At 42.8% G+C, this 24,896-nt stretch overlaps 1 protein-coding gene across 33 annotated transcripts in view; it reads left to right on the plus strand.

Annotated features, from left to right (window-relative positions):
• Nucleotides 1–24,805, plus strand: part of Ppip5k1 (diphosphoinositol pentakisphosphate kinase 1) — a 47,469-nt gene extending 22,664 nt beyond the window's left edge. For 13 of the 33 annotated variants that reach the window (XM_021241693.2, XM_087207326.1, XM_087207327.1 and 10 more), the window contains 4 exons: nt 3,305–3,487; nt 4,890–5,027; nt 19,364–19,477; nt 22,993–24,805. In XM_021241693.2, the coding sequence (XP_021097352.2) occupies nt 3,305–3,487; nt 4,890–5,027; nt 19,364–19,477; nt 22,993–23,855 (1,298 nt within the window). In that variant the 3' untranslated portion in view covers nt 23,856–24,805. Of the gene's footprint in view, nt 1–3,304; nt 3,488–4,889; nt 5,028–6,907; nt 16,018–19,363; nt 19,478–19,753; nt 19,941–22,992 lie in introns of those variants that run through there. The other 20 variants (XM_087207336.1, XM_087207333.1, XM_087207337.1 and 17 more) reach the window with 7 other exon arrangements.
• Nucleotides 24,806–24,896: the final 91 nt, after the last annotated feature.

Below are 24,896 nucleotides of genomic sequence, written 5' to 3' on the forward strand. Positions count from 1 at the left end.
TTGTTTTGGGAATTTTTATTTTGTTTTGTTTTGTTGGTATTGGAAATTGAACCCAGGGACATTTATATATGCCCAGCCCTATACCTTGAGGTGTTTTTGTTTTTGTTTTTGAGACAGGGTCTCTCTGTGTAGTTCAGGCTGGCTTTGAACTCATTATGTAGCCCAGGCTGGCTTCTAACTCATGGCAATCCTCCTGCCTCAGCCTCCCGAGTGCAGGGATTACAGGTGTGCCCCCCCCCCCCAATCCCTGTTCCTTGAGGTTTATTTTTGTTTTTTCTGGTGCCGGGGATCAAACTCAGGACCTTGCGCTTGCAAGGCAGGCTCGGCCCCACTGAGCTACATCCTTGAGTTTTAAATCCTCTTTGAGTTTTAAATGTAGTTAGTTTCCATGTGGCTCCAGCCAATCTATGGCAGAGCCATCTCAGAGAAACTGAAAGTAAAGAGTTGAGATGTTTGTTGAGGATCTTGAGGGACATTAGACATGAATATTGAAGAACTGGGTCTGCCCACATTAAGGGGGTGAGTTTGATGATCTTGTAAATCAAAACTGAAGGGCTATGGAGTTTCTGTAGGGTATGGCAGGAGAACCAAGGCCCACTCCCTGTTGAATGTTTACTACCCTTACTTTTCTCTCTGCATTGTATATTGTCCTCAAGGTAAATGTACTTTTGTTAGATACGGTTTTCTTCTAAGAGCTAAGACAATTTGAAGGAGATAAAATTCACCTGGTTTCTTTGCCGGAAGGGTTCCTATGTTGACGCCTTCTGCTGCCTGGCCAGTGCATGTGTGAGACTTTAGACCCAGCAGGTCATACGTCCCCCACTAGCACTGTTGGAATTTCTCCTGGGGTTAACAAGCCTAGATTTTTCTCAGTTTAGCAGGCTAAAGTCTCTGGCTTTCATTTGTACCTGTGTCAGAAGTCTCCATTCAAAGCGACATGACTGCGCCAGCTCATTTAGCTTCAAGCCTTTCTGGCCTTCCTGTGCAATAGTCCTGATGTACCTGACCCACAGTCCCAAGCCAGGGACTTGAATATAGGGTCCATAATCCATTACCAGGAATTGAGGCCCTTGACATTAGAGATAAATTATGTATCTCCTAGTTTCTTAGGAACCATAGGAAAAGACCCATGTTCATAAGACAGATCCTACATATATCCAGTTCCTTGAAGCCTTGATTGTCAGACTCACCAGCTGAAGAAAACAAGAATTAATTTTACCATAAGGAGGAGAGGAAGAAAGATCTGGACAATTCAGGTATAATACAGGAGAACAAATTCAAGATCTCCTCAGTACTTTGCATACTTCCTCAGAGGTCTTCTGGCCTTCTTTGTTTTCCTTGTGCTTGAGCTTGGAGGCTGACGTGCTTGAGAAGCCAGAATCAGGGATCTCACTGCTGACAGCAGCAGAAATTTAGAGCTAATATCTCTTGCTGAAGATGATCTAGATTTAATCTGTCCCTTAAGGCAATATGAGTGCCCCACCCTATGGCCAAGGTCTTGCTTGACTTGACCCAGTAATTACAGAGTGGGTGCTCTGTCTGCAGTTGCTTGTGGCAGATTATTCACAGCAGTGGGCCACCCTACTGTCCCATCACCACCATCTCCTTGGATGATACCTGGCTTGGAAATAGCAGCTGGGAAAATTGTACCTGGCTTTGGAAAGGAGGCAAGGCAATATTGCCTCCATTCTTTGATGAAAGAGCAACCTTCAGTCCATCCTTGCCTCTGTTTCTGATAAGCTTCTTATTATCCTGTGATAATATCCAGCACACAAGTGTGGCCTGTTACTAAACTGTATGCTGAACTCACCAAAACAAATTAATAAAGTGGAAAAGAGACTGTGGTTCTCCCTCATCCCAAATGTCAGAGTGTGCCTAATGGATTTGTCAAGCCTGTTATCTTCCAGGGACTCATACAACTGTGTGACTGTTGGAACAATTAGTGCCTACCATGCTAGCCTTGATAGAGCTGAATTCTCCCCTGACATCTAGACTAAGGTCTCTAAAAAGCATATTCTCATGGGGTCACTCTGTGGACCCAGTTCTGGTCTGAGAGTTTGGAGTAGTCATCCTCAGTGGCCTTGATCCTACCTTCTCTATGGCAGCATCCTGTACTCAAGCTCTTACCTGTCCTTACATCAGGCCTTTGGACTCCATTTCTTTTCCCCAAGACCCTTTCCTGTTGTTCCCCTTATACCTCCTACCATAGGCCTTCTATTGCCTTCAGCCTTTTGCAGCCAATTCCATGCATCCACAGTTTGCCAAGCAGCCAAAATGACGAGGGGCTTAGAATCAAAGCTTTTCTACTCACCAGCTGAAAAGAGTGTGTTTAGACTCATCAGCAGTGGAAAGACAACCTAAAATCATCTAACTTTGGCTTCTGTAAAGGATACAGTGTCTCCCAAGTCCTGAGCTTTTTGCATACTTTAAAAAATGTTTATTAGAACAAAAGTAAGGTAAAGGTGATTAATCAGTGCTTCATTTTCTACGTGCACTGTTTTTTGGATTGTTTTTTGTTTGTTTTCTTTTTTGTTTTTGAGACAGAGTCTTGCAATGTAGTTTAGGCTGGCCTTGAACTCACTGTATAGCCCAGGCTGGCTTTGAACTCATGGCAGTCCTCCTGCCTCAGCCTCCCAAGAGCTGGGATTACCAGCATGCACCACCATGCCCAGCTTACATGAATTATTTTAAAGGAATCCTACTCTTGGTTTCCTGCTAGTGCTCTGTCCCAGCTGCCTGGCACCAGCCCTGTCTGGGGTTCTCTCGGTGTCTGGCCCAGAGGCCTGGCCTGAGCTTTCAGGGGCCTTTTTAGCTTTAGACTTCTCTGGATACCCAATACCATTCTTGACCCTCTTCTCTAAGTAACTTTAAATTGTTTCATCTGTGCCCCACCTTGTAAATACCATTCTCCAGTTAGTTTGTAGAATTATCTGATCAGGGACAGTAGAGCCCCAGTCTAGCTCCTCAGCATGGAACCGCTAGCTCGTCCCTGTCCAGAGACTGTGGGTGCTCTCTGCCAGCTCTGCCTGAGTTATGTTCCAGGAGGAAGCACAGGACCTTGTGGTGTGATGAGCCCTCCTCTCCTTCATCCCTCTTGTATACTCACCCTGTGATACCCACACTGTTCTTGCCTGTGAGACATGCCCAGCAGCCCTGACCATCTTGCCTTCTCTCTTAGCTCACCTTGGATCTGCGTGGCCCCTACTCCCCAATAATGCTGTGCCAGTCAGTGCCCCCTCATTGTCTCTCCCTCTTCTCTTTCTTTACCCTTGTGCTTCCTACTGTGGCCCCCTGCCCTGTCCAGAGCTGCTGGATGACCAGCACCCTGTGGTCCGGTTGCTGCGTGGTTTTTCCTCTGACTGCCCAGGGTGCCGGCCGGTCTCCTTGGATGCTGCACTGGCACATCATCTGCACCAGTGCTCCTACCACCTGCGCCTCTTCCGGAACTGGCTCCACTCAGGCCAGGATGATCCTGAGTGCCTCTACGGTATCCCCCCACCACAGGCTGGCTGCTGCCACTATCCTGGCTGGAACTGATTGCTTTGCTTATTGCACTTCTGGCAGGAGAGCCCATCTGGCCCTTTCTCCTGTGTGCTGTAAGGTTATGTGACTTGCATTTAGTTGCTTGGATGGGATCAGGGCAGACTGCCTCATAGCTGTAGCATTGGCTGCTTGCCCCACTCCTGTTCTTCTTTCTCACTGCCCCCAGTGTTACATGTTCCCCAGTTGTGGTCAGTCTAGAGTAACCTCTTGTGCTGGAACCTGTTCTTATCTCTCTAATCCTTTACTACTACCACTTCTGATCTAAACATTTTTGGAACCATTCTGAGGAGCTAGAGAGTCCTCTGCTCTCCTGCCACTGGATTACAGGGGGAAACTGAGGCACAGAAGCCCCAATTAAATTCTTGAGGCAAACAAAGGCCAGAGGTTAGAGGATGATCAGGTAAAATCATTTTGAATTACTGATGTTAGTCAGTGGTGAGCAGGATGGGAATTACTTTAAGGAGATGTAGAGGAGGAACTGGGAAGACCAGGGCCTGAAACAGTGGTTGGGTGCATGTTTCTTGACCCTCCAGTGGGAACATTTTTTCCATCAGTGGTCCCTGGGAGTAAGGGACACACTTAGATTTACCTTTAACCGTACCAGGACTGGTCATCCTAAACTGGAATTACTGAGTCTAGAGCAGAGAATCACTCTTCTTTTTGCAAGGGGATTTGCCTCATTTTCCTGATGGAGTAGAGAGATTCTAGCAAGTAGAGCAGGAGGAAAAAATGAAATGACCAAGAAGGAACTTCCGTCCCCGCCCTGTTCATGCATGTGATTTTCCTTGGCTCAGCTCATGTGTACTGCATGCTCTCAGTCTGCATCCAAGTACTCCAGCCTTTCTCCCCACATTGTAAGCTTGCATGAATCTCTTCTCTGATTCCATGCCCTCCTCCTTAATCTGATTTTCTTGTTCATGGTAACTGAAACCTGCTGTTCCCTCCCAGCTCCATGGCCACCCTGCCTCATATTAGATCTACAATATCACTCCTTACCTCTGGATCCTTGTTCCATTTTCCAGAAAGTACCAGAGCAGTGTTAGTGCTTACCCCCCTGGGAATGTGTTGATTTTTCCATGGGGCATTGCAGTCTCTCCGTAGACAGGATGAGAGGTGATTTGATTCTCCTGGAGGCGTTAATAGGTAGACATCTTAGGAAATCTAGAGTTGAGAGAAATAGACTTCCCTAGGAGCTCTAAAGTGTTCCCTCTCCTGGAGATCTTGGATACCCTACACTCTAAAAGCCACAGACTGTCCTGATGGCTCTCAGGGACTCTCAGCTTCCTTGGCCAATTGGGGTGTATCTGGCAGTAATAACATGGCTTTGCCCATCTCTTTCCCAACAGGATTTGAAGGGTGCTCCATGGTACCTACCATATACCCCCTGGAAACACTGCATAATGCTCTTTCCTTGCACCAAGTGAGTGAATTCTTGAGTAGAGTCTGCCAGCGCCACACAGAGGCCCACGCACAGGCATCTGCAGGTATGGAGAATGCTCTATTTCTACCTCCATTCTCATGATTCCTAGATCTTGAGAAAGCAATGAATTAGCAAAAAGTAATAAATAGTTAGGCATTCCACACAGATACAAAAGTAGGCTTCAAAAAAAACCCCAGAAAAACCTATTGGGCCAGGGGGGTTGGCTCAGTGGTTCCGCCGCCTGCCTTGCAAGCACAGGGTCCTGAGTTCGATCCTCCATCCTCCGTATGAAAAAAAAAAATAGACTTCAAAGTGTACAGTCAGGCTGGGTGTGGTGGTGCAGGCCTGTAATCCCAGCACCTGGGAGGCTGAGGCAGGAGGATCACAAGGCCAGCTCCTAAACTACATAGCAAGATCCTGTCTCAAAAGAAATAGCACTCCTTTCTGAGGTAGTTTATATATTTAATATGATCCCCCCCAAAAAATATAATCCCACTAAAAATACACGCTAATTCTGAAATTCTCATTGAAGAACAAATAAGCAGGGTTAGCAAAGAAAATCCTCAAAAGAAGAGCAATGAGAGGATATTAGCTTTTCCACATTTTAAACTATTCTTTTTGTTTGTCTTGTTTTTGTTTTTTGAGACAGGGTCTCCCTATGTAGTTCAGGCTGGCCTCAAACTCAATATGTACCCAAGGCTGGTTTTGAACTCATGACAATCCTTCTGCCTCAGCCTCCTGAGTGGGAGATCACAGGCGTGTACCACCACACCCAGCTTTTTTTTTTTTTTTTTTGCCATTTTAAACTATTCTATAAAATGTCTCAGGGATTGAACTCAGGACCTTGTGCCTGCCTTGGAAGCGCAAGGTCCTGAGTTCGATCCCCAGTACCAATTAAAAAATAAAAAATAAAAAGTAAAATGTCTTCAGAAAAAGAAAAAAGATGGGTCGGGGATTTAGCTCAGTGGTTCCGCCTCCTACCTTTCAAGTGCAAGGTCCCACATTTGGAAAAAAAAAAAGAAAAAGAAAAAAGAAAATGTCTACAATGTCAACAGTGGTACAGTGGTATTGGTGGCACATGAATAAGCAGAGAGACCAAGAAAACAAAACAGAAAATTTAGAAATAGATGAAATTATCATTTTAAGGGCCAGGGATTTAGCTCAGTAGTTCCAGCGCCTGCCTCGCAAGTGCAAGGTCCCAAGTTTGATCCCCAGTACCACAAAAATAAAAAAATAAAATAAAATAAAATACTGGGTGAAAGATGTCTTTTTAAAAAGTAGGGTAAAGCCATGTATGGTGGCGTATGCCTGTAATCCCAGATACTTGGGAAGCTGAGCCAGGAGAGTCACAAGTTTGAGGCTAGCCTGGACAACTTAGTGAGACCCTGTCTCAAAATAAAAATTTTTGTATATTATTTTATTGGTACATTTTAGGTGTACAATATAATAACATTCATCATTGGAAATTTGCACCTTTACACAGTCTCTCTTGGTTCTTATTTTTCCCCCTTCCCCTGCCCTCTCTTCAACCCCTCCATCTCTCCCTCTTTACAAAGACTTTGTTTCCTTTTTTTCATTTTCTCATATTAATTCCATTCCCTTCTTTCCTTTCCCCTACCCCTCCCACTTCCCCTTCCCCTTTGCTTAAAATAAAAATTTTTTAAAAGGGCTAGGAGTATAGTTCAGTGCTGGAAAATTTAAACCTCAGTGTTGGATAAAATGAAAAGTAGAAGGGGCTGGGGATTTAGCTCAGTGGTGCCACCACCTGCCTTCTAAGTGCAGGGTCCCAAGTTTGATCCCTGGTACCAAAAAAAAGAAAAGTAGAGTAGATCCAACTAAATAGCCATTTGATAAAAATAAAATTGAATTTACTTCACACTATAGACTCCGTGTGGATCAGATTCATTTTTTCCTTTCTTTCTTTTCTTTTTTTTTTTGTACTAGGGATTGAACCCAGGGTCTTTGCACTGAGCTGTATCACCAGACCTTGTCTATATTATATTTCAAGACAGGTATCCTTAAATTGCTAAGTTGCCCAGGCTTGGCTCAAACTTGCAATTTTTCTGCCTCAGCCTTCCCATAGTACTGGGATTACAGGTATGTATCATCATGCCCAGCTAGATCAGATTTCTAAGTATAAAAATTATTATTAGATAGCTCCAAGGGCTTGTTGCTCCATAGAAACACCAAAACGTCAAGCAAAAACTGTCAGAATCAGCTTTTTCAGGACTCTGGAAAAAGTTAGAGGGACATAACAAGAAGGAAAATACTGAATTAAGAAGCAGCTAAGCCAGGCCTCAGAAACGGTAAACACATACTCTATGGATGAGCTACACCCTTACCCCTATTTATTTTTTTATTTTTTATTTTTTATTTTTTATTTTGGTACTGGGAATCAAACTCAGGACCTTGCACTTGTGAGGCAGGCAGTGGAACCACTGAGCTAATTCCCCAGCCCTACCCCTATTTTTTTTTTGGGGGGTACCGGGGATCGAACTTGGGTCCTTGTGCTTGTGAGGCAGGCGGCGGAACTACTGAGCTAAATCCCTGGCCCTCCCTATTTATTTGAAATGTTTAAGGGGAATAAACAGTAATGGTGTTGAACATGAAAAATGTTATCAAGTAGAATAAGGAATAATCAGGTAGAATAAGGAATAATTGAAGTTCAGAAAAACATCTGGGGAGAATTTAATTGAAAACAAAAATACTGACAGGTATTTTGAAACCTTTTTTTGCCATTATGTTTCTTAGCCATAAACTATGAAGTCAGTACATTATCTAGATGAAAAACAGGAATTCTTGAGACCCTTATTAAGATAAAGCAGACTCTAGCTTAGGATGTAGCTCAGTGGTATAGCACTTGCTTAGCATGTTCAAGGCCCTGGGTTTAATCTTCAGTACATAAAAAAAAACAACAGCAAAAAACCTTACAAAACAAACTGCATCTTTTCTCTATTCTGAGAATACTAAAAATATATGTTAAGGACACTTAAGTATTTGTTAAAACAAAATTCTCTTGCATAAAGTTCAGACAGTAGCTTTAAAGATCACCTTTTTCCATATGGACTATGAATTGGCACCCTACGTTTAAAATAGTTGCGAGTCCTATACAAGACTATTTGTAAATGTTCTCAACATATTGTCTTGAATAAATATTTAACATTATAAAAAAGTAAAAAAGCAGCTAGGCTGGAGATGTACTCAGTGGGGGAGCACTTTTGTAGCATTCATTATATACTGATAAAGAGGATGATTCCTCAAGAAGATGTATAACGGAGTCTTAAGATGTAGGAAGTATTGATGCCAGCTTTGGCTACATAGTGAGTTCAGTGCCAGCCTGAAGTACAAAGGGAGACCCTGCCTCATAAAACCAAAGGGGAAAAAAAAGATGTAAGAAGCAATCATTGATGATCAAGTTGAAGAGAATTCTACAATCTTAGAATATTTCAATAACTGTTTTTTAGTAATGGACTGAACAGTTACATAGGTAATCAGTGAAGGACTTGAACAATACTATGAAGCAAACTAGTCCTGACATACACATATAGAAGATTTCCCCCAATAACAACAGAACACAGAACAACAAAATATAGATTCTTCTCAAGTGCATGTGAACTATTCACCAGGTGAGATTGTATGTTAAGTCACAAAAAAACTCAATAAACTTGAAATTATACAAAGTATTTTCATCAACCATAGTGTAAAAATGCTAGAAATCTTGAAGGAAAACTGGAAAATCCACAAATATATGGAAATTAAACAACTTATTCTTAAATAACCAATGGATCAAAGAAAAAAATCTCAAAGGAAATGAGAATGTGCTTTGAGATGAATGAATATTAAAATACAATATACCGGGGCCGGGGATTTAGCTCAGTGGTTCCAGTGCCTGCCTCGCAAGCGCAAGGTCCCAAGTTCGATCCCTGGTACCCCCCAAAAAAAAAAAAAAAAAAAACAATATACCAGAAATGGGATGCAGCCAAATCAGTGATCAAAAAGATTAATAGCTGTAAACACGTACATTAAAAAAAAAGACAGACATTTTTTTTTTTTTCCCTGTACTGGAGATTGAACTCGGGACCTTGTGCTTGCGAGGCAGGAGGTGGCCCCACTGAGCTAAATCTCCGGCCCTTTTTTTTTCTTTTCCTTTGACTTTTTGAGACAAGGTCATGCTATGTAGCCCAGGCTGTCCTTGAACTTGCAGTTGTCCTCCTACCTCAGCCCCACCAAGTGCTGGAATTATAAGCATGCTCTGCCACACCTGGCTAGAAGAAAGAATTTAAATCAATAACCTAACTTTCTAACTTAAAGAACTAGAGAAAGAGTAAACTAGGGGCTGGGATTTGGCTCAGTGGTACCACCGCCTGCCTCACAAGCTCCTGAGTTCGATCCCCAGTACCAAAAAGAGTAAACTAAACCCAAAGCTAGCTAAAGGAAGGAAATAATAGAAGTTAGAATGTAACTAAAAGAAATAAAGAATGTCAAAAGAATAGAATCAATAAAAGCAAACTTTAGTTCTTTGAAAAGATTAACAAAATTGGCAAACATTTAGCTAGAATAAGAAAGAGAAAATTCAAATAACTAAAATCAGTAGTAAAAAAAACAAAAACAGGAGTAAAAGTGAGGACATTGTTATTGACCTTCAGAAACTGAAGTGATTATAAGAGAGTTCTATGAGTAATTTTATGCCCCAAAATTAGACAACTTAGATGAAATGGACAAATTCCTAGAAACATACAAACTACAAAAATTGAGAAATACAAAATCTAAATATCTCTGTAACAAGGGAGAGGACTGAATAAGTAACAAAAACATGTGAACAAGAAGTCCAAGAGGAGATGGTTTCATTGGTGAATATTCCCAAACATTTAAAGAATTACCAGGAGTGGTCGGAATGGTGGCACACCTCTGTAATCCAGCACCTTGGGAAGCTGAGGCAGGAAGATCACAAGTTTGAGCCCAGAGCCCAGCCTGGCAACTTAGCAACTTAACTGGACCCTGTCTCAGAATTAAAAACAAAACAAACAAAAACCCCCACAAAACACACACACACACGCATACACACACATATTATGAATGAATGAATGAATGGCTGGGGACGTAGCTGAGTGTGAAGGCCTTGGGTTCAATCCCCAGAAGAAGAAAAAGAGGAGGAGGAGGAAGAAGAAACCCTAGTCCTTCTCAAGCTTTGAGAAAATCAGAGGAGGAGGAAACACATTCTAATTTACTCTGTGAAGCTAGGATTATCCGCCATCACAAGCTAAAGATTCCATAGGAAAAGAGAACTATATACCAGTATCTCTTTGGAATAGAGTGAAAAATCCTCAACAAAATGCTAGTAAACCTAATCTAGCAGTACATTAAAAGAATTACACACCGCCATGGATGTAGCTTAGCAGCACTGTGCCTGCCTCTCAAGCGCAAGGTCCTGAGTTCGATCCCTGGTACCAAGAAAAAAAAAAAAAATTACACATGTTGGCTAAGTGAGATTCATCTTAGAAACACAAAGGTGATCTACCCTAAGAAAATCAATCCGTGCACTACACCAAGCTATTAGAACAGAGGGATGGTCACACGGTCGTCTCACATGGCACAGAAAAACATTTGACACAATCCCAACACCCTTTCATCATAAAAACAGCAAAGTAGGAACAAAAAAGAACTTCCTCCTCATGTAGAGGGCTTCTATAAAAACCTGTAGCACATTGGGCTGGGATTTAGCTCAGTGGTTCCGGTGCCTGCCTCGCAAGCGCAAGGTCCCGAGTTCGATCCCCGGTACCAAAAAAGAAAAAAAAACCTGCAGCACAAATCAAACTCAGTGGTGAAAGTCTGAAAATTTTCTCCCTGAGATCAGGAACAAGACCAAGATGCCAGCTTTTGCCACTGGTGGTCAACACTGTACTGAAAATTCTAGGCATCTAAAAGTTGGGGGTGCAGTGGGGAAATAGTCAGATTGGAAAGAAAGAAAAGTACCTCTAATCTCACAAGATGTAGTTTTATGTGAGGAAAATCACAAGGAAGCCTCAAAAATAAATTCTACATGTTAGTGTATAAGATCAACTCATAAAAATCAATTGTGTTATCTTATACATGAGCAACGAACAGTTCAAAATAGAAATTAAGAAAATAATTTCATTTGTGATAGCATCCAAAAAAAAAATGCCTGGGAACAAATTTACTAGAGTAGTTGAAAGATTTGTGTACTGAAAAATATAGAACAGCTGGGTGCAGTAGCGCACATCTATAACCCTAGCTACTTGGGAATCTGAAACAGGAGAATCGAAAGTTTGAGGTCAGCCTGGGTAACTTACTGGGATCCTGTCTCTAAAATAAGCAAACAAACAAATAAATAAGAGCTGAGGATGTAACTCAGTGGTAAAGTAATTGCCTAGCCTACGTGAGGCTCTGAGTTCAGTCCCCAGTACCACAAAAAACAAACAAACTATAAAACATTGCACAAAGGAGACCTAAATAAACGGAAAAGCACTTAATGTTCAGATAGGAGACTTGATATATACGTGTGTGTGTATAATTTATTTATTTATTTATTTTTTGGTAGTGGGGATCGAACTTGGGACCTTGCACTTTCGAGGCAGGCGCCGGAACCACTGATCTAAATCCCCGCCCGAGACTTGATATTTTTAAGAAAGCAATCCCACAATGATCTGTGGCTTTAATGCAGGACCTACAAAATTACAGAAATGGAAAATATGATCTTTAAATTCATGTGGAGTTGCTAGAAGTCCTAAAAAATATTGAAAAAGAAAAAAAACAGTTGGAGGAATCACATTTCCCAATTTCAAAATGTACTATAAAGCTAGAGTAATCAAAATAATATGGGGCAGCTGGATCTGGTGGTGCAGGCCTATAATCTCAGCATTCAGGAGGCAGAGGCAAGAGGATCTCCTCGAGTTCAAGGCCAGCCTGGCTACATAGCAAGACCCTGTCTCAAAAAAAAGTACTGTGATAAGGATAAAACTGCAGATCTGGAATAGAATGGAGAGTCCAAAAATAAAACCGCACCTGTGGCCAGTTGGTTTTCAACAAGGGTGTCAGGACTATTCACTTGGGGAAGAGAATAGCCTCTTCAATAAATGGTGCTGGAATCATTGAATACCACATTCAAAACATAAACTTGCCTCCCCAAATTAGCTCTCCTGTTGGCAAACTAAGGCAGGAAGACTCCTTGAACTTGGGTTTGAGACTAATATGAGCAACATAGTGAAAGCCCATTAAAACAATGGATTGATGACTTAAATATAACAGCTAACCTATAAAACTCTTAGAAGATATGGGGTAAATCTTCATGTTCTTAGATTTGGCAGTGGTCTTGGATAAAAGCACAAACAAAAGAAAAAAAACAGATAAAACACACTTTTAAAAAATTGGAAACATTTGTGCATCAAAGATCATCAAAAAATGGGGTAGATCCCTGAGTTCAATTCTCGGTATGGAAAAAATAAAGGGGAGTAGAGTGCTTGCCTAGCATGGGTGAGAGGCCCTGAGTTCAATCCTCGGCACTGCAAAAAAAAAGTTTAAAATGGGAACTGTTTTGGGACTTGGGAGGTGGCACAGTGGCAGAGCACTTGTCTAGCATGTGCCAGGCCCTGAACTCAGTCCCCACTACTACAAAAAACAAAACAAAAGCCTCCAGAAAAGGAGAGATATTTGCAAATCATATCTGTCAAGGGTCAAGAATATAATACTTTAGTACAAAAAAATAAGCAACCCAATTTAAAAATGAACATAGCTGGGCATGGTGGCGCATGCCTGTAATCCCCACATGTGGGAATCTGAGGAGGAGAATCACTGCAAGTTCAAGGCCAGACTGGGCTACATAGCAAGACCCTCACTCTCTCAAAAAAAAAAACAGCCAAGGACTTAAATTGACATTTCTGCAGACAAGAAGCATGTGAAAAGATGTTCATTCTTATTGGTCAGTGGAGATGTGCAAATATAAAGCACAATGAGATGGTATCACACTCACTAGGATGATGGCTTTAGAAAAAAGAAAATAGGGCCGGGGATTTAGCTCAGTGGTTCCACTGCCTGCCTCGAAAGCCCAAGGACCCGAGTTTGATCCCAAATAAGTGTTAGAGAGGATGTGGACAAATTGGAATTCTTATCTATTGCTTATGAAAATGAAAAATGATGTAGCCACTGTGGAAAACAGTTTGATAGTTCCTCAAAAAGTTAAACATAGAGCCAGGCATGGTGGCACACACCTGTAATCCCACTACTCAGGAGGCTGAGGCAGGAGGTTCACCATGAGTTCCAGGCCAGCCTGGGCTATATAGTGAGTTTCAGACCAGTCTGAACTACATAGCGAGATCCTGTCTCAAAAAAAAAAGTTAAGAATAGAATTGCAGTGTGACCCAGCAATTCTACCCCTAGGTGTATACTATAAAAAAAGAAAAGAGAGAAAGAATATATGAAAACAGGTACTCAAACAAATATTTCACCCAGATGTTTACAACAACACTATTGAGAATAGTCAAAAGGTAGAAACAACTGAAATGCCCACAAATAGATAAACAAAATTATATGAGCAATGAAATATTACTGAGCTATAAGAAGGAATGAACTACTAATGCTACAGTATGGATGAACCTCAGAAACATGCCAAATGAAAGAAGCCCAACACAAAAAGTCACGTATTGCGTGGTTTCCTTTACATGGAATATCCAGAATAGGGAAATCTATAGATAAAGAAGGCAGTTTGGTAGTTTCTAAGTGTGAGGGGTAGGATGGAGCGGATTTGGAGTTTTTCTTAGGGGAAAGTGAAAATGTTTTAGAGCTAGATAAGGGTGGTGGTTGTGCAACATTGTGGATGTACTAAATGCCACAGAATTATATACTTTGAAATGATTAACTTTATATTATATGGTTTTCATCTCAAAAAAATTAACATGCAAGTACTAAAAACAAGCAGGGAGCCAGGCATGGTGGCACACACCTGTGATCCCAGCACTCAGGAAGCTGGGGCATGAGGATTGCCACAAGGCCAGCCTGGGCTACATAGTGAGTTCAAGGCCAGCCAGCCTGAACTGCATATCGAGACCCTATCTTACCCCCAATAAATAAATAAATAAATAAATAAATAAATGCTAAAAATAAAAGTAAACAGGGTGCTGATGGTAAATCCCTTTATCATCTGAAAGTGAGGAAAGCCTGATTCTGACTCAGAGTCAAATTTGGGAAGCACTAGGAAAAGAATGATAAATTAAGCCATATAATCTTTTGGGGTTTTTTGTTTGTTTTGTTTTGTTTTGAGACAGGGCCTCACTAAGCAGTTCAGACTGGTCTTGAACTCACTATGTAGCCCAGGCTGGCCTTAAACTCACAGCAGTCCTCCTGCCTCTGCCTCCTGAGTGCTGGGATTACAGGCATGTACCACTATACCTGGGTGCAAAGATTTTTTTTTTTTTGCAATTTACATATAGTATATTAGTCAGCTTCCCATTACTATAACAAATACCTATATAATTTTTTTGGGGGTACTGGGGATCAAACTAGGGACCTTGCGCTTGCGAGGCAGGTGGCTGAAAAATACCTATATAATTAACTTAAAGAGACAGTGTTGACTTACTGCACAATTCTGGAGGTTCCAGCTCAAGATCATGCAGATCCATTGTTTTGGTCTTCTAGCGAGGGATCCAGGTAGTGATGGCAGGTCTGGTGAAACAAGGAATTCCATACATTGTTGGTGAAGTACAAAATGGTACGATTTTTATGAATGTAAGAATTGTAATATCTCACAGAATTATAAACACGGTTAACCTCTGACCAATAATCTACTTTTAGGTATCTATTCTGAAGCTATTCTTTTATTTTTTAAGAAATAATTTCATTTAATTTGTGTATTTTTATTTGTGGTATTTTGTCTCAGTAACGGAAAGCTGGTTGAAACAAGGAAAAAAACATATATATTGGAAAACTTGTGTTGATAATTACACAACATGAAGCTATTCTTGTACAAAGTTGAAATAACATTTGTGTAAAGTTACTCAATAGCTGAGCATGATAGTGCATTCTCATAATTAGGAGGCTGAGAAAGAAGCATCACAAGTTCAAGGCCAGCCTGGCCACTTAGGGAGACACCATCTCAAAGTAAAAGGGCTGGGGGATTGCAGCTTAGTGGCAGAGTGCTTGCCTAACACACCCAAGGCCCTGGGTTCAATCCCCAACATCACAAAATAAATATGTTAGTTATTGGGCCGGGATTTAGCTCAGGGGCACTGCGCCTGCCTCTCAAGTGCGAGGTCCTGAGTTCGATCTCCGGTACCAAAAAAAAATGTAAGGTATTCTTTATGGTACTATTTATAGTGGCAAATATGGGAAACATCCCTAGAGTTCTTCAGTACAGGGTGGGTAAAAAAAAATATGTTATAACCGCCAAACTATTGTGTATCTGTTAAAATTAATGAGGAAGCTCAATATGATCTGATATAAAGTAATTGACAGTAAATATCAAGTGAAGCAATAAAGTGTAGATCAGTGTTAATAGTATGCTATCTTTTTTGTAAGTAAGGGAAAGAAATAAAAATACATATATATTTATAGAAAATGCTGGAAGTATAAACCAGAAACTATTAAGAATGGTTTCTTCTAGATGTGCCAATGGGGTTGGGTCTGGGAGGCAGGAAGAAACCCAGCTGTTCTCAGGGTGCCTTTTATATAGCTTCGCCTTGTGAGCCTGTGAATATTTCTCAAAATATAAATCCAGGTCTAAAAGGGATAGAAGCAAATCTTAAAGTGAAAGAAAGAAGGAAATTATCCTAACTATATATCAAAATAACAGCTTATTGAGCCCAGCAGGCCTGGGCAACTTACTGACTTAGCAAGACCCTGTCTCAAAATGCAAAACTTGTATTTAGTTTTTTCAAAATGAAAAAAAATTTAAAAGGGCTGGGAATGTAGCTCAGTCCAAAGGCCCTGTGTTTTTAAAAAAAAAGTGTAATAAGGGCCAGGGATTTAGCTCAGTGGTTTCGCCACCTGCTGCACAAGCCCAAGGACCCGAGTTCGATCCCTGGTTCCAAAAAAAAAAAATGTAATATATCACACAAGGAATATATATTTTTTTGGGACAGGGTCTCACTGTGTAGCTCAGGCTTGCCTTGAACTCTTATGTAGTCCAGGCTGGCCTTGAACTCATGGCGATCCTCTTGTCTTAGCCTCCTGAGTGCTGGGATAACAGGTGTGCCCCACAATGCCCGACATGTAATATAATTTTATTTATTTATTTATTTTTGGTACTGAGGATCGAACTTGGGACCTTGAACTTGTGAGGCAGGTGGTGGCACCACTGAGCTAGGTCCCCGGCCCCTTATAATTTTAAAAAACAATTTTATAACACTTTGTACATTTTTTTTTTTTTTGAGACAGGGTCTCACTAGTAATTCGGGCTGTCCTTGTCGTTGAGCTCACTATGTAGCCCAGACTGGCCTTATCATAACGATCTTCCTGCCTCAGCCTCCCAAGTGCTGGGACTACAGGTGTGTACCACCACAGGTGGCAGTACTTCATAAATCTTCTGGTAGGACAAAAGAAATCTATAAAGTAACTTTGACCCTCATTCAATAGGTAGTGTCCTCATTATTTGCTGGTAGAGTTATACAAGTAAGGAATCATGTTCCTATTATTAAGAACCAGGGTTTTCAGGGCCCGGGATTTAGCTCAGTTGCACCAGCCTTGCCTTGCAAATGCAAGGTCCTAAGTTCGATTCCCAGTACCAAAAAGAAAAAGAACCAGGGTTTTCAAATTAGGATAAATACAAGTATAAATTCAAAAGACTTTTTAAAATGCTATAAATATTAAATTTGAGTTGGAAATGTCAGCGCAAAGTCATTTGTTAGTGCTTTTTCTAATATTGTGCTTTAGAAGCAATAGGACCTGAGGATTTAGCTCAGTGGTGCCGTGCCTGCCTGGCAAGCACAAGGTCCTGAGTTCGTTCCCTGGTACAAAAAAAAAGAAGCAATAGCAACTGGTGCTTAGATTTTGAGCTCCACATACTGTTCTCTGCTAAGAGCAAACAGGATCCCATGGGGAAATGGTTGATTCCTGGTCTAGAGCAGTGCTTTTTAGTATTTTTTAAAATTTGCTTCCCACCTTAGGAGCCTTTGTAGATTTTTTTTTTTTGGGGGGTACCCGCGATCGAACTCGGGTCCTTGCACTTGTGCAGCAGGCGGTGAAACTGCTGAGCTAAATCCCCCGGCCTCTCTTTGTAGATTTTTTAAAAACCTAATTACCCTCTACCACGTGGAAATTTGCTGCCACAGCTACCTCATGTGTTTGTTTATGTATTGTCACTATCTGATGTGTCACACACCTTTAGAGTATCTAAGGCTTTTCCCTCCTTACCAAGAGCCAGTTACTTTGAGGGTACATGGCAAACAGGACAAGGAAAGCACATGGTCTGGGCACACTGTAACAGAAAGCAAGGGACCAGTCTAGCCAGAAGCCGCTCCCACGGACTGGAATGGAAATAAGTGGAGCATTACCAAGAGTAGTTGTTTTTGTTTTTGGTACCGGGGATTGAACTCGGGACCTTGCGCTTGCCAGGCAGGCACTGGAACCACTGTGCTAAATCCCTGGCCAACCAAGAGTAGTTCTGTAATTGATTGAAGTACACTGAATGTATAAAAATTCACAAGCTCATAATCTTACAAAAAAGAAAATAAATGTAAAATATTCATCTGCCATCACTGGAGAATACTTTTTATCATCTCTTTACCCTAAAATCTAATTAAAGGAAAATAAGTACTAGTCTTTCAGTGAGAACTAATTCAGTATAATTAAATAGGTCCAGATGAAGAGGAAAAGCTGTTCTTTACAGAAGATATGCCAGCTGATAATTATCCAATTGAGTCGCCACTTGACACCCCTATAAAATAATTAAGTCTTGTCAGTGGGTACTGACACCATTAAGTGATTATTGATGGGAAACTAGACATCCCCAAAGAGTCACCCAGGCTCCGAGGGGGAACTTCACAACAGGGAGAGCTCATGGGCAACCCTGACCCAGTGAGTAAACAGCCTTACCCGAGAGACACATGTCTCCAGAACTGTGTTATGCATGCAGTATGAAATACACAAGATCACCTCTTAAAGGGTCCTTTCAAAACTATTTCACCTGAATCATCTAGCCAGGTCTTTCAGACCTAGCTCCTGGTGCACAGGAAATACAGAGGACATGACATAAGTTAAATGATTGTGAGAGGGCACAATCAGACAGGCCCAGAGTGTGGAACCTGACGTTCTGCAAGACAACGTTCTTTGCAGAAAGTTACTATAAAAAGATGTAGGGGGTACTATTCTAGACAAGAGATTTGTTTGTTTATTTATCCATCTATTTTTCTTTTGAGACAGGGTTTCACTTATGTAGTTCAGGCTGGCCTTGAGCTCTAGACATCCCAGGCTGGCCCCTAACTTGCAGTGATCCTCCTGCCTCAGCCTCCCATTGCCCAATCACAGGCATGCACCACCACACCCAGCTGTATAAGAGATTTTAGGTATTAAGAAAGCAATGCAGGGCCGGGGGAATTAGCTCAGTGGTTCCGCCTCCTGTTTCGCAAGCACAAGGACTCAAGTTCGATCCCCAGTACCAAAAAAAAAAAGAAAGCAATGCGTGATCATGTATGGATCCTGCTACATAAGACATTTTGGGAATAAATACAGAAAAGTGGGTATGGACTGGCTATTGGATGACATTAGGCAATTATTTTTGATTTTGTCCAGTGAATTAATGGTGTGTGGCTATGTAGAAAAAATTCCTTATATTTTAGAGATATATATATTAAAGTATTGGGAGGTGAAATGTTTCATGTCTGACATTTATTTTAAAGAACTTCAGCATGAAGAAAAGGATGAAGCAAAACCAGCAAAGTTTGGTAGACAGGGTGGTGCACACCTGTGATCCCAGCTGCCTGAGAGGCTGGAGCAGGAGGACTGCAAGCTTGAGGCCAACGTAGGCAATAAAAAATAAAAAACGCTGGGGATATAGCCCAATGAGAGCATGCCCCTAGGTTCAATCCCCAGGACTGTTTTGAAAAGATATGTTAAATCTAGGAAATGAGTATATGAACATTGACTGTGCTAGTCTCTCAAGTCTTTTTTTTGTTTTTGTACCAGGGATCAAACTCGGGTCCTTGTGCTTGCGAAACAGGCAGTGGAACCACTGAGCTAAATCCCTATCCCTAATCTCTCAATTCTTTAAAAATAAGTTTGAAATTTTTCATAATACAAAGTTTAAAAAATTGAAAATGGTTTGAGTAAAGGGGCCCTAGTTACGCTACTTCTTGGCTCCAGAGTGATAGTTAGCTTTGACCTGTGCTGCAGTCCTGTGACTCTTGGATTCTTCGTCTGCCTTGTGTTCTTCTGCCCTCCCTTCCACCCCTGCAGCCCTCTTTGAATCTATGCACTGCACCCAGGCCTCCGAGGGCCCATTTTCCCCGCCCCGCGCGCTTCATTCACCCCCCCTGCAGCTCCAGCAGCACTCTGAGAAGCCTCCGTGGTGTAAGTAAACGTTCTCTACCTGCCAAGACGAAGGCCGAGAGGGGTGGAGGGGATGGTGGAGGAGGGGCCTGTCCCGTGAAGGGGAGAAGCACAAGGGCTGTGTGCCAGGAACGGCTGTTTGGGAGGGAGCCTCATCTCCTGTTTCCCAGAGAGGGAACGTCTGCTTGTGCCTCCTTCTCCTCAGAGAGGGCGGCCCAGAGCACATCTGGGGAGAAGGCAGAGACAGCCCTTTCCTCAGACCCCCTTCTGGCCTTGCTGTGCCTTTGTCTGGTACAGGTGACTGGGAAGCAACCTAGGTTCACAGAACAACGGGAGGCAGGGAGCTGAAGTTTGCTCCTCATTTCTGCATGTCCCTTTTCTCAAGCTGCCTCAGCTTGTTGAAGAGGGATGTCCCAGACGTTCAGTGGGCCCACAGGAAGTCTTGGGCTGACTGCAGAGAAGAGGATACCCGTGCCAATGGGAGGTGGGCATGATGGCCAAGGCGGCAGGAAGGGAACATTCCCTTCCTCATCGTCCTACCTCTAGGGAATAACTGAAACCCCAGCGTGCCTTTCATTATCAGTAGAGAGCCCTGACAACAAGATCTGCTTTTCAGCATCGGGACTGACAGTTGTAGAACTTTGCACTTCTTTGGACGCTCTGTGAAAAGAAAAGACTTTCCTCCCTGACACCAGGAATTCTGCTGAATTTCCTATTATCCCACGTCCACCTTGTGATTGCCCCCTTTGCTCTCCTCTCCTGGAGTGTTCATGGCAAATCTTACACTTTTCCCTCTTCTGTTTCTCACTGAGCTCTTTGGTTTGCCTGAGTCAGATCACTAGCTAGATAGTAAGGCCACTTCTATACTTGGGGAAAGCTTGGCTTACACCTTTGCTTCTTCTTTCTCTTGTTTCTTCTTTTGGTTCCGGGGATCGAACTCTGGTCCTTGTGCTGTCAAGGCAGGCACCGGAACCACTGAGTCTTTCTCTTTTCTTTCTGGTATCAGACCTTCATTCGTAAACATCTTTTTGGGGATCTGTCTGTGTTCTGTACCAGAAACAGGCTGCATATCTTTAAAACTTGGCTTGGCCCAAAACTATATTCCTCTTTTTTTCTGCTTGAAGTGTACCTCCTCTGTCCCTTCACAGAAGAGAGATAACTACTGTATCTTAAACTCAACAACTGAGTTTTGCAAGATCAGACTTGCCAACTTTCCCAGATTCTCTTTGATGATAATATAATCAGGTGTTTTCTGTTTCCAGAATCTATCATTATTGATACCATAGTGCTTTAATATATAGTTATAACACCATTGGTGAATATGATGTTTGCAAAGGGAAAAATTAGTCTGAGGTTGGGGTTGGACTCATCCCACAGGGTAATTGAAGGCTCTAAGGTCTTTATACTACTGGCAGGATCTGAGAAGTTAGTTTTTGTATTTTTCCTTTTTCTTTTTGGTACCAGGGATCGAACTCCAGATCTTGCGCTTACGAGGCAGGCAGTGAAACCACTGAGTTATGTCCCCGGCCCTAGTTTCATATTTTTCTGTGTGTGTTATAAGCACAGTTTTGTAACATTCTATGTCCCAACATTTACAGTGTCTCAACCTTGGATCTGTGGATGGGCTTCAGGGTAGTCTGTGAGCCCCAGTAATCATATGTAAAGGTGAATGTGAAAAGTTGCACACATAAACTTTTCCTGGAAGATAATTCATGACTTTCACGAGTATCTCAGAGGGTTCATTGACTCCCAGAAAGGCTAAGAACTTCTGCCAGCCAGGCACACTGGTGCATGCCTGTAATTTCAGCTGCTCAGAAGGCTGAGACAGGAAGATTGCAAGTTTGAGAGGTGCCTGGGCAACTTAGCAAAATCCTGTCTCAAAATAAAATAAAAAAGAGTGGGGATTGTAGCTCAGTGGTAGAGTGCTCACCTAGCATGCATAAGGCCCATAACCACAAAAAACAAAACAAAGCAAAGCAAAGCATAAAATCTGCCACTTGCAGATGCCATGGCAGTCTTCCATCTTTGCATAAACCATTTTCTTTCCTACTATTCTGTCGCACAGGGGTTTTCCACATTTTCTTTTCTTTTTTAAAGGAGGAGAGTTCTTAGCTCACACTTTGTAGAGGTTTCAGTCCTTGCTCCAAGGCAGGGTGCCATGGCAGAGGGGTATCACAGAGGAAAAACAGTTCAAGGTGGGCAGAAGGTAGCAAAGCAAGCAAGGGACAAGAAAAGCCTTTTTCTCTCCCTTATATGGTATCCAGGCTACCTGGATTAAGGTGCCAAGCCATCAGTGGACTGATTTAGTAATCACCCACCCTTAATCCTAGCATTGCACCATGAGTCATCACATACTCTAGATTCAACCACCTCTGAAGAAGCCTCACTGCATGAGGCTTTGGAAGGACCTCTAGACAGAAGCCATAACATTCCACCCCTGCCCCCCAAAGACTCATGCACATCCCTTTACACAAAAGGCAGTTAGTCCATCTTCAAGAGTTGCCAAAGTCTGACAGTCTCAGCATTGCTGAAAAGTCCAAGTCCCAAGTCTCCTCTGAGATTGAAGGCAAACTCTTAGCTGTGAGCCCTGTGCAAATGCGAAGAAAGTCAAACACGTCCAACATTCAGTGGCACAAGAGAGACACTGTTATTCCAAGACGTACAAAGAGGGGTATAGAAAGGAATGGGAACAAAGGCCAGGGATTTAGCTCTGTGGTTTGGCTGCCTTCCTCACAAGCGCAAGGTCCCAAGTTCGATCCCCGGTACCCCCAAAAAAAGAAAGGAGTGGGAACAAAGCAAGTCCACAACCCAGCAGGACAAACCCATGTCCTGCGACAAGATGTGAAGTCCAAAGGGCTTGAGTGGCTCTGCCCCTACAGCACTTCTAGTGGTTGGAGCTCCCATGGCTTTTCTCTGGTACATTTTCTTGCTTACTTATCTCTTGCCACATAAACAATGATTACCTCTGCCTGAGAAATACATTGATCACTTTTAACAATGATTCCAGTCCAATTACATCAGATTACATCACGTTCAACTGAGACTGTGTCAGCAAAATGATACTCTTCGCATCCTCTCCCCTCCCCACCCACACCTTCACACTAAACATATAGAACTAGAGTCCCTGGAGACAAAACTTGGAAATTTGGATTTTAAAACTGTTTTTTCACATCTTTGATATATAACCTAATTATGAACCATTGGACTAAAATGTTTCTGTGCATCTGAGGTAGGAATGAGGAGCTATGGGGATTCGAAGTCAGGTTGGGAGTGTATTTGTGAAATAACCAGATGAAGTATGTCTCATTTCTCTCTTGAAGTCTTAGATGGACCTTAGTGCTATTCCTATAGTAGGCCAGGGTGACATTTTCTGAGCTGGACAATCTAAGGTGTCTACCAAACATAGGAAGAATCAGATCTTCTCTCCCCAGAACATGAGCATCACAGACCATCTATTCTAGCATTTGAACCCCATGCATAGGGTAAAGCTGGCTCTTCCAGTTTTCCTGACTTGGTCTCCTGACTTTGCTTTACAGATAGCAGTGGCCCTTCCAGTACTGTGTCCAGTGCTGGTCCTTCCTCTCCTACCACTGTGGATGGCAATTCCCATTTTGGCTTCAGTGACCAACCCTTCCTTCATGCACATGTGACTGAAAAGAGTCAAGGACTTGAGCTGCTCCAGGGGCCCCCTGGACATAGTACACAAGAGCTCCCCATAGGAGGGCAGCAAGAGCTTTTTGAACCAAACCAGTCCCTGCAGGAGTCATCTGTGGAAACCAACAAGCCAGGAGGCCAGGAGATTGCTGAGGTCAGCCAGCCATACCAGAAGAGCCATGACTCTGTTAACCACACATGCCAGCCATGCCAGAAGGCCAGCCAACCGTACCAGAAAGTCTCAGAGGAAACTTGGCAGGTTTTCCAGGAGAAGCCTGAGGAGGTCAGCCAGCCAAACCAGGGGGTCCCTGTGGAGGCTGACAGGCTGGTCCATGGGTTCCCTGAGGGGCTTGGGGGCCCAGTCCAGGAAACCCTTGTGGAAGTTCACAGACCAAACCAAGAGACTCCTAAAGAGCCCAGCCAGCCATACCAGGAGTTCTTTGTAGCGGTTGGTAGATTGGCCCAAGAGGCTTCTGTGGTCAGTCTGTCATCTCAGGACATCTCTGAGGTTGATAAACCATCCCAGGAGCTCCCTGCAGTGATAGATTTGCAGGCCCAGGAAGTCCCTGAGGAGGTTAATGAGCAGGCTTGCGTGGTCCCTGAGGTGACCAATCAGCTGCCTAGAGAGGATGTTCCCCAAGCCCAGTGTCTGCTGAGTGACCCAGACCCTCAAAGCCAGTCTCTAGCCCATGGCCAGCACTCACCCCTTTCACCAGCAACCTGCGATCAACCATCTTCTCACTAATGGTGTCTCCCTGCACCAGCCGTGTGCCAGCAGCCTTTCCTGTTGACTCTCACCAGCCAGAGAGAGGAGCGGCCCGCCACAGAGATGTCTGAGGGAGCTGGCCTCGATATGAAGCACACACTCGTGTCAGTGCTCCGCTGGGGGAAGGTCAGTTCCATGTTCAGAACGGCCTTCGGCTCCTTCCTTAGCCATTAGATTGCAGCAGGATTTTCTTGGGGTAACTCATCTGTCCTTACCTAACCTACTCTGAGCACTGCAGGAAATTCCAGATTGTTACAGGAAATGGCGCTTACCTGCTAAAGATACCAATGAGGGCCAGCAAGTGTGAGAAGGGACGCCAGAGCCATTCTGTGGGAAAACATCCACCACTTTTAAAGGTACCCTCTAGATCATGTGTGCCAGGGTCAGCCAGGATGGCCATCTGAAACGTCTGGAAGACAGTTCCCTTCCCAAACAAATGTCTGTCAGAGCCACTACTCTCAGACTGACCTTACGGGTGTTTCCATATCATCTCCGGGTGCCCCCTGTGCCCAGTTCTGCTCCTCTACACAATTGTTTTAGGGAAAAGTAGGTATTAGTTTGCTGAGCAGCTCCTGGCCATGCCCTGAAACTGGGCCCCCTTTGCTGTGGAGCTTTTTTGGCCTACAAGATGCTATCGTAGACAGAATCAGGTTCTATTTTAAGAGATTAGCAGAGATCAATATTGTAAAGATGAGAACATAAATATTTCTCTAATTTGCCAGGGACAAAGCACAGACTGGCCAAAGACCAAACACTCCAGAGTCCCCACAAAGTTTGTTTTATATCATGTGTTTTTAAGACCAGATGTGATTATGAAGCTTTTCCCAAAGATCTGGGGATGGAGTGGGGGTGGGTAGAAGGGATAATGCAGTCATTAGAGTCGGGGGCCGGAACATTTTGAGTGCTTAATAAATATGAAGTAATCAGAATGGTGGTGGTAGTGATGATGTTTTTCTGAATTTAAGAATGAACGTGACTGTGAATCCATCATATCTGTGACTGAATCTGAATCAGTCAGAA

This window comes from Heterocephalus glaber, unplaced genomic scaffold (assembly GCF_053883595.1).
Source record: "Heterocephalus glaber isolate CG9 unplaced genomic scaffold, H.glaber_assembly_v1.0 deba00000809, whole genome shotgun sequence".
Classification (NCBI taxonomy): Eukaryota; Metazoa; Chordata; class Mammalia; order Rodentia; family Bathyergidae; genus Heterocephalus; species Heterocephalus glaber.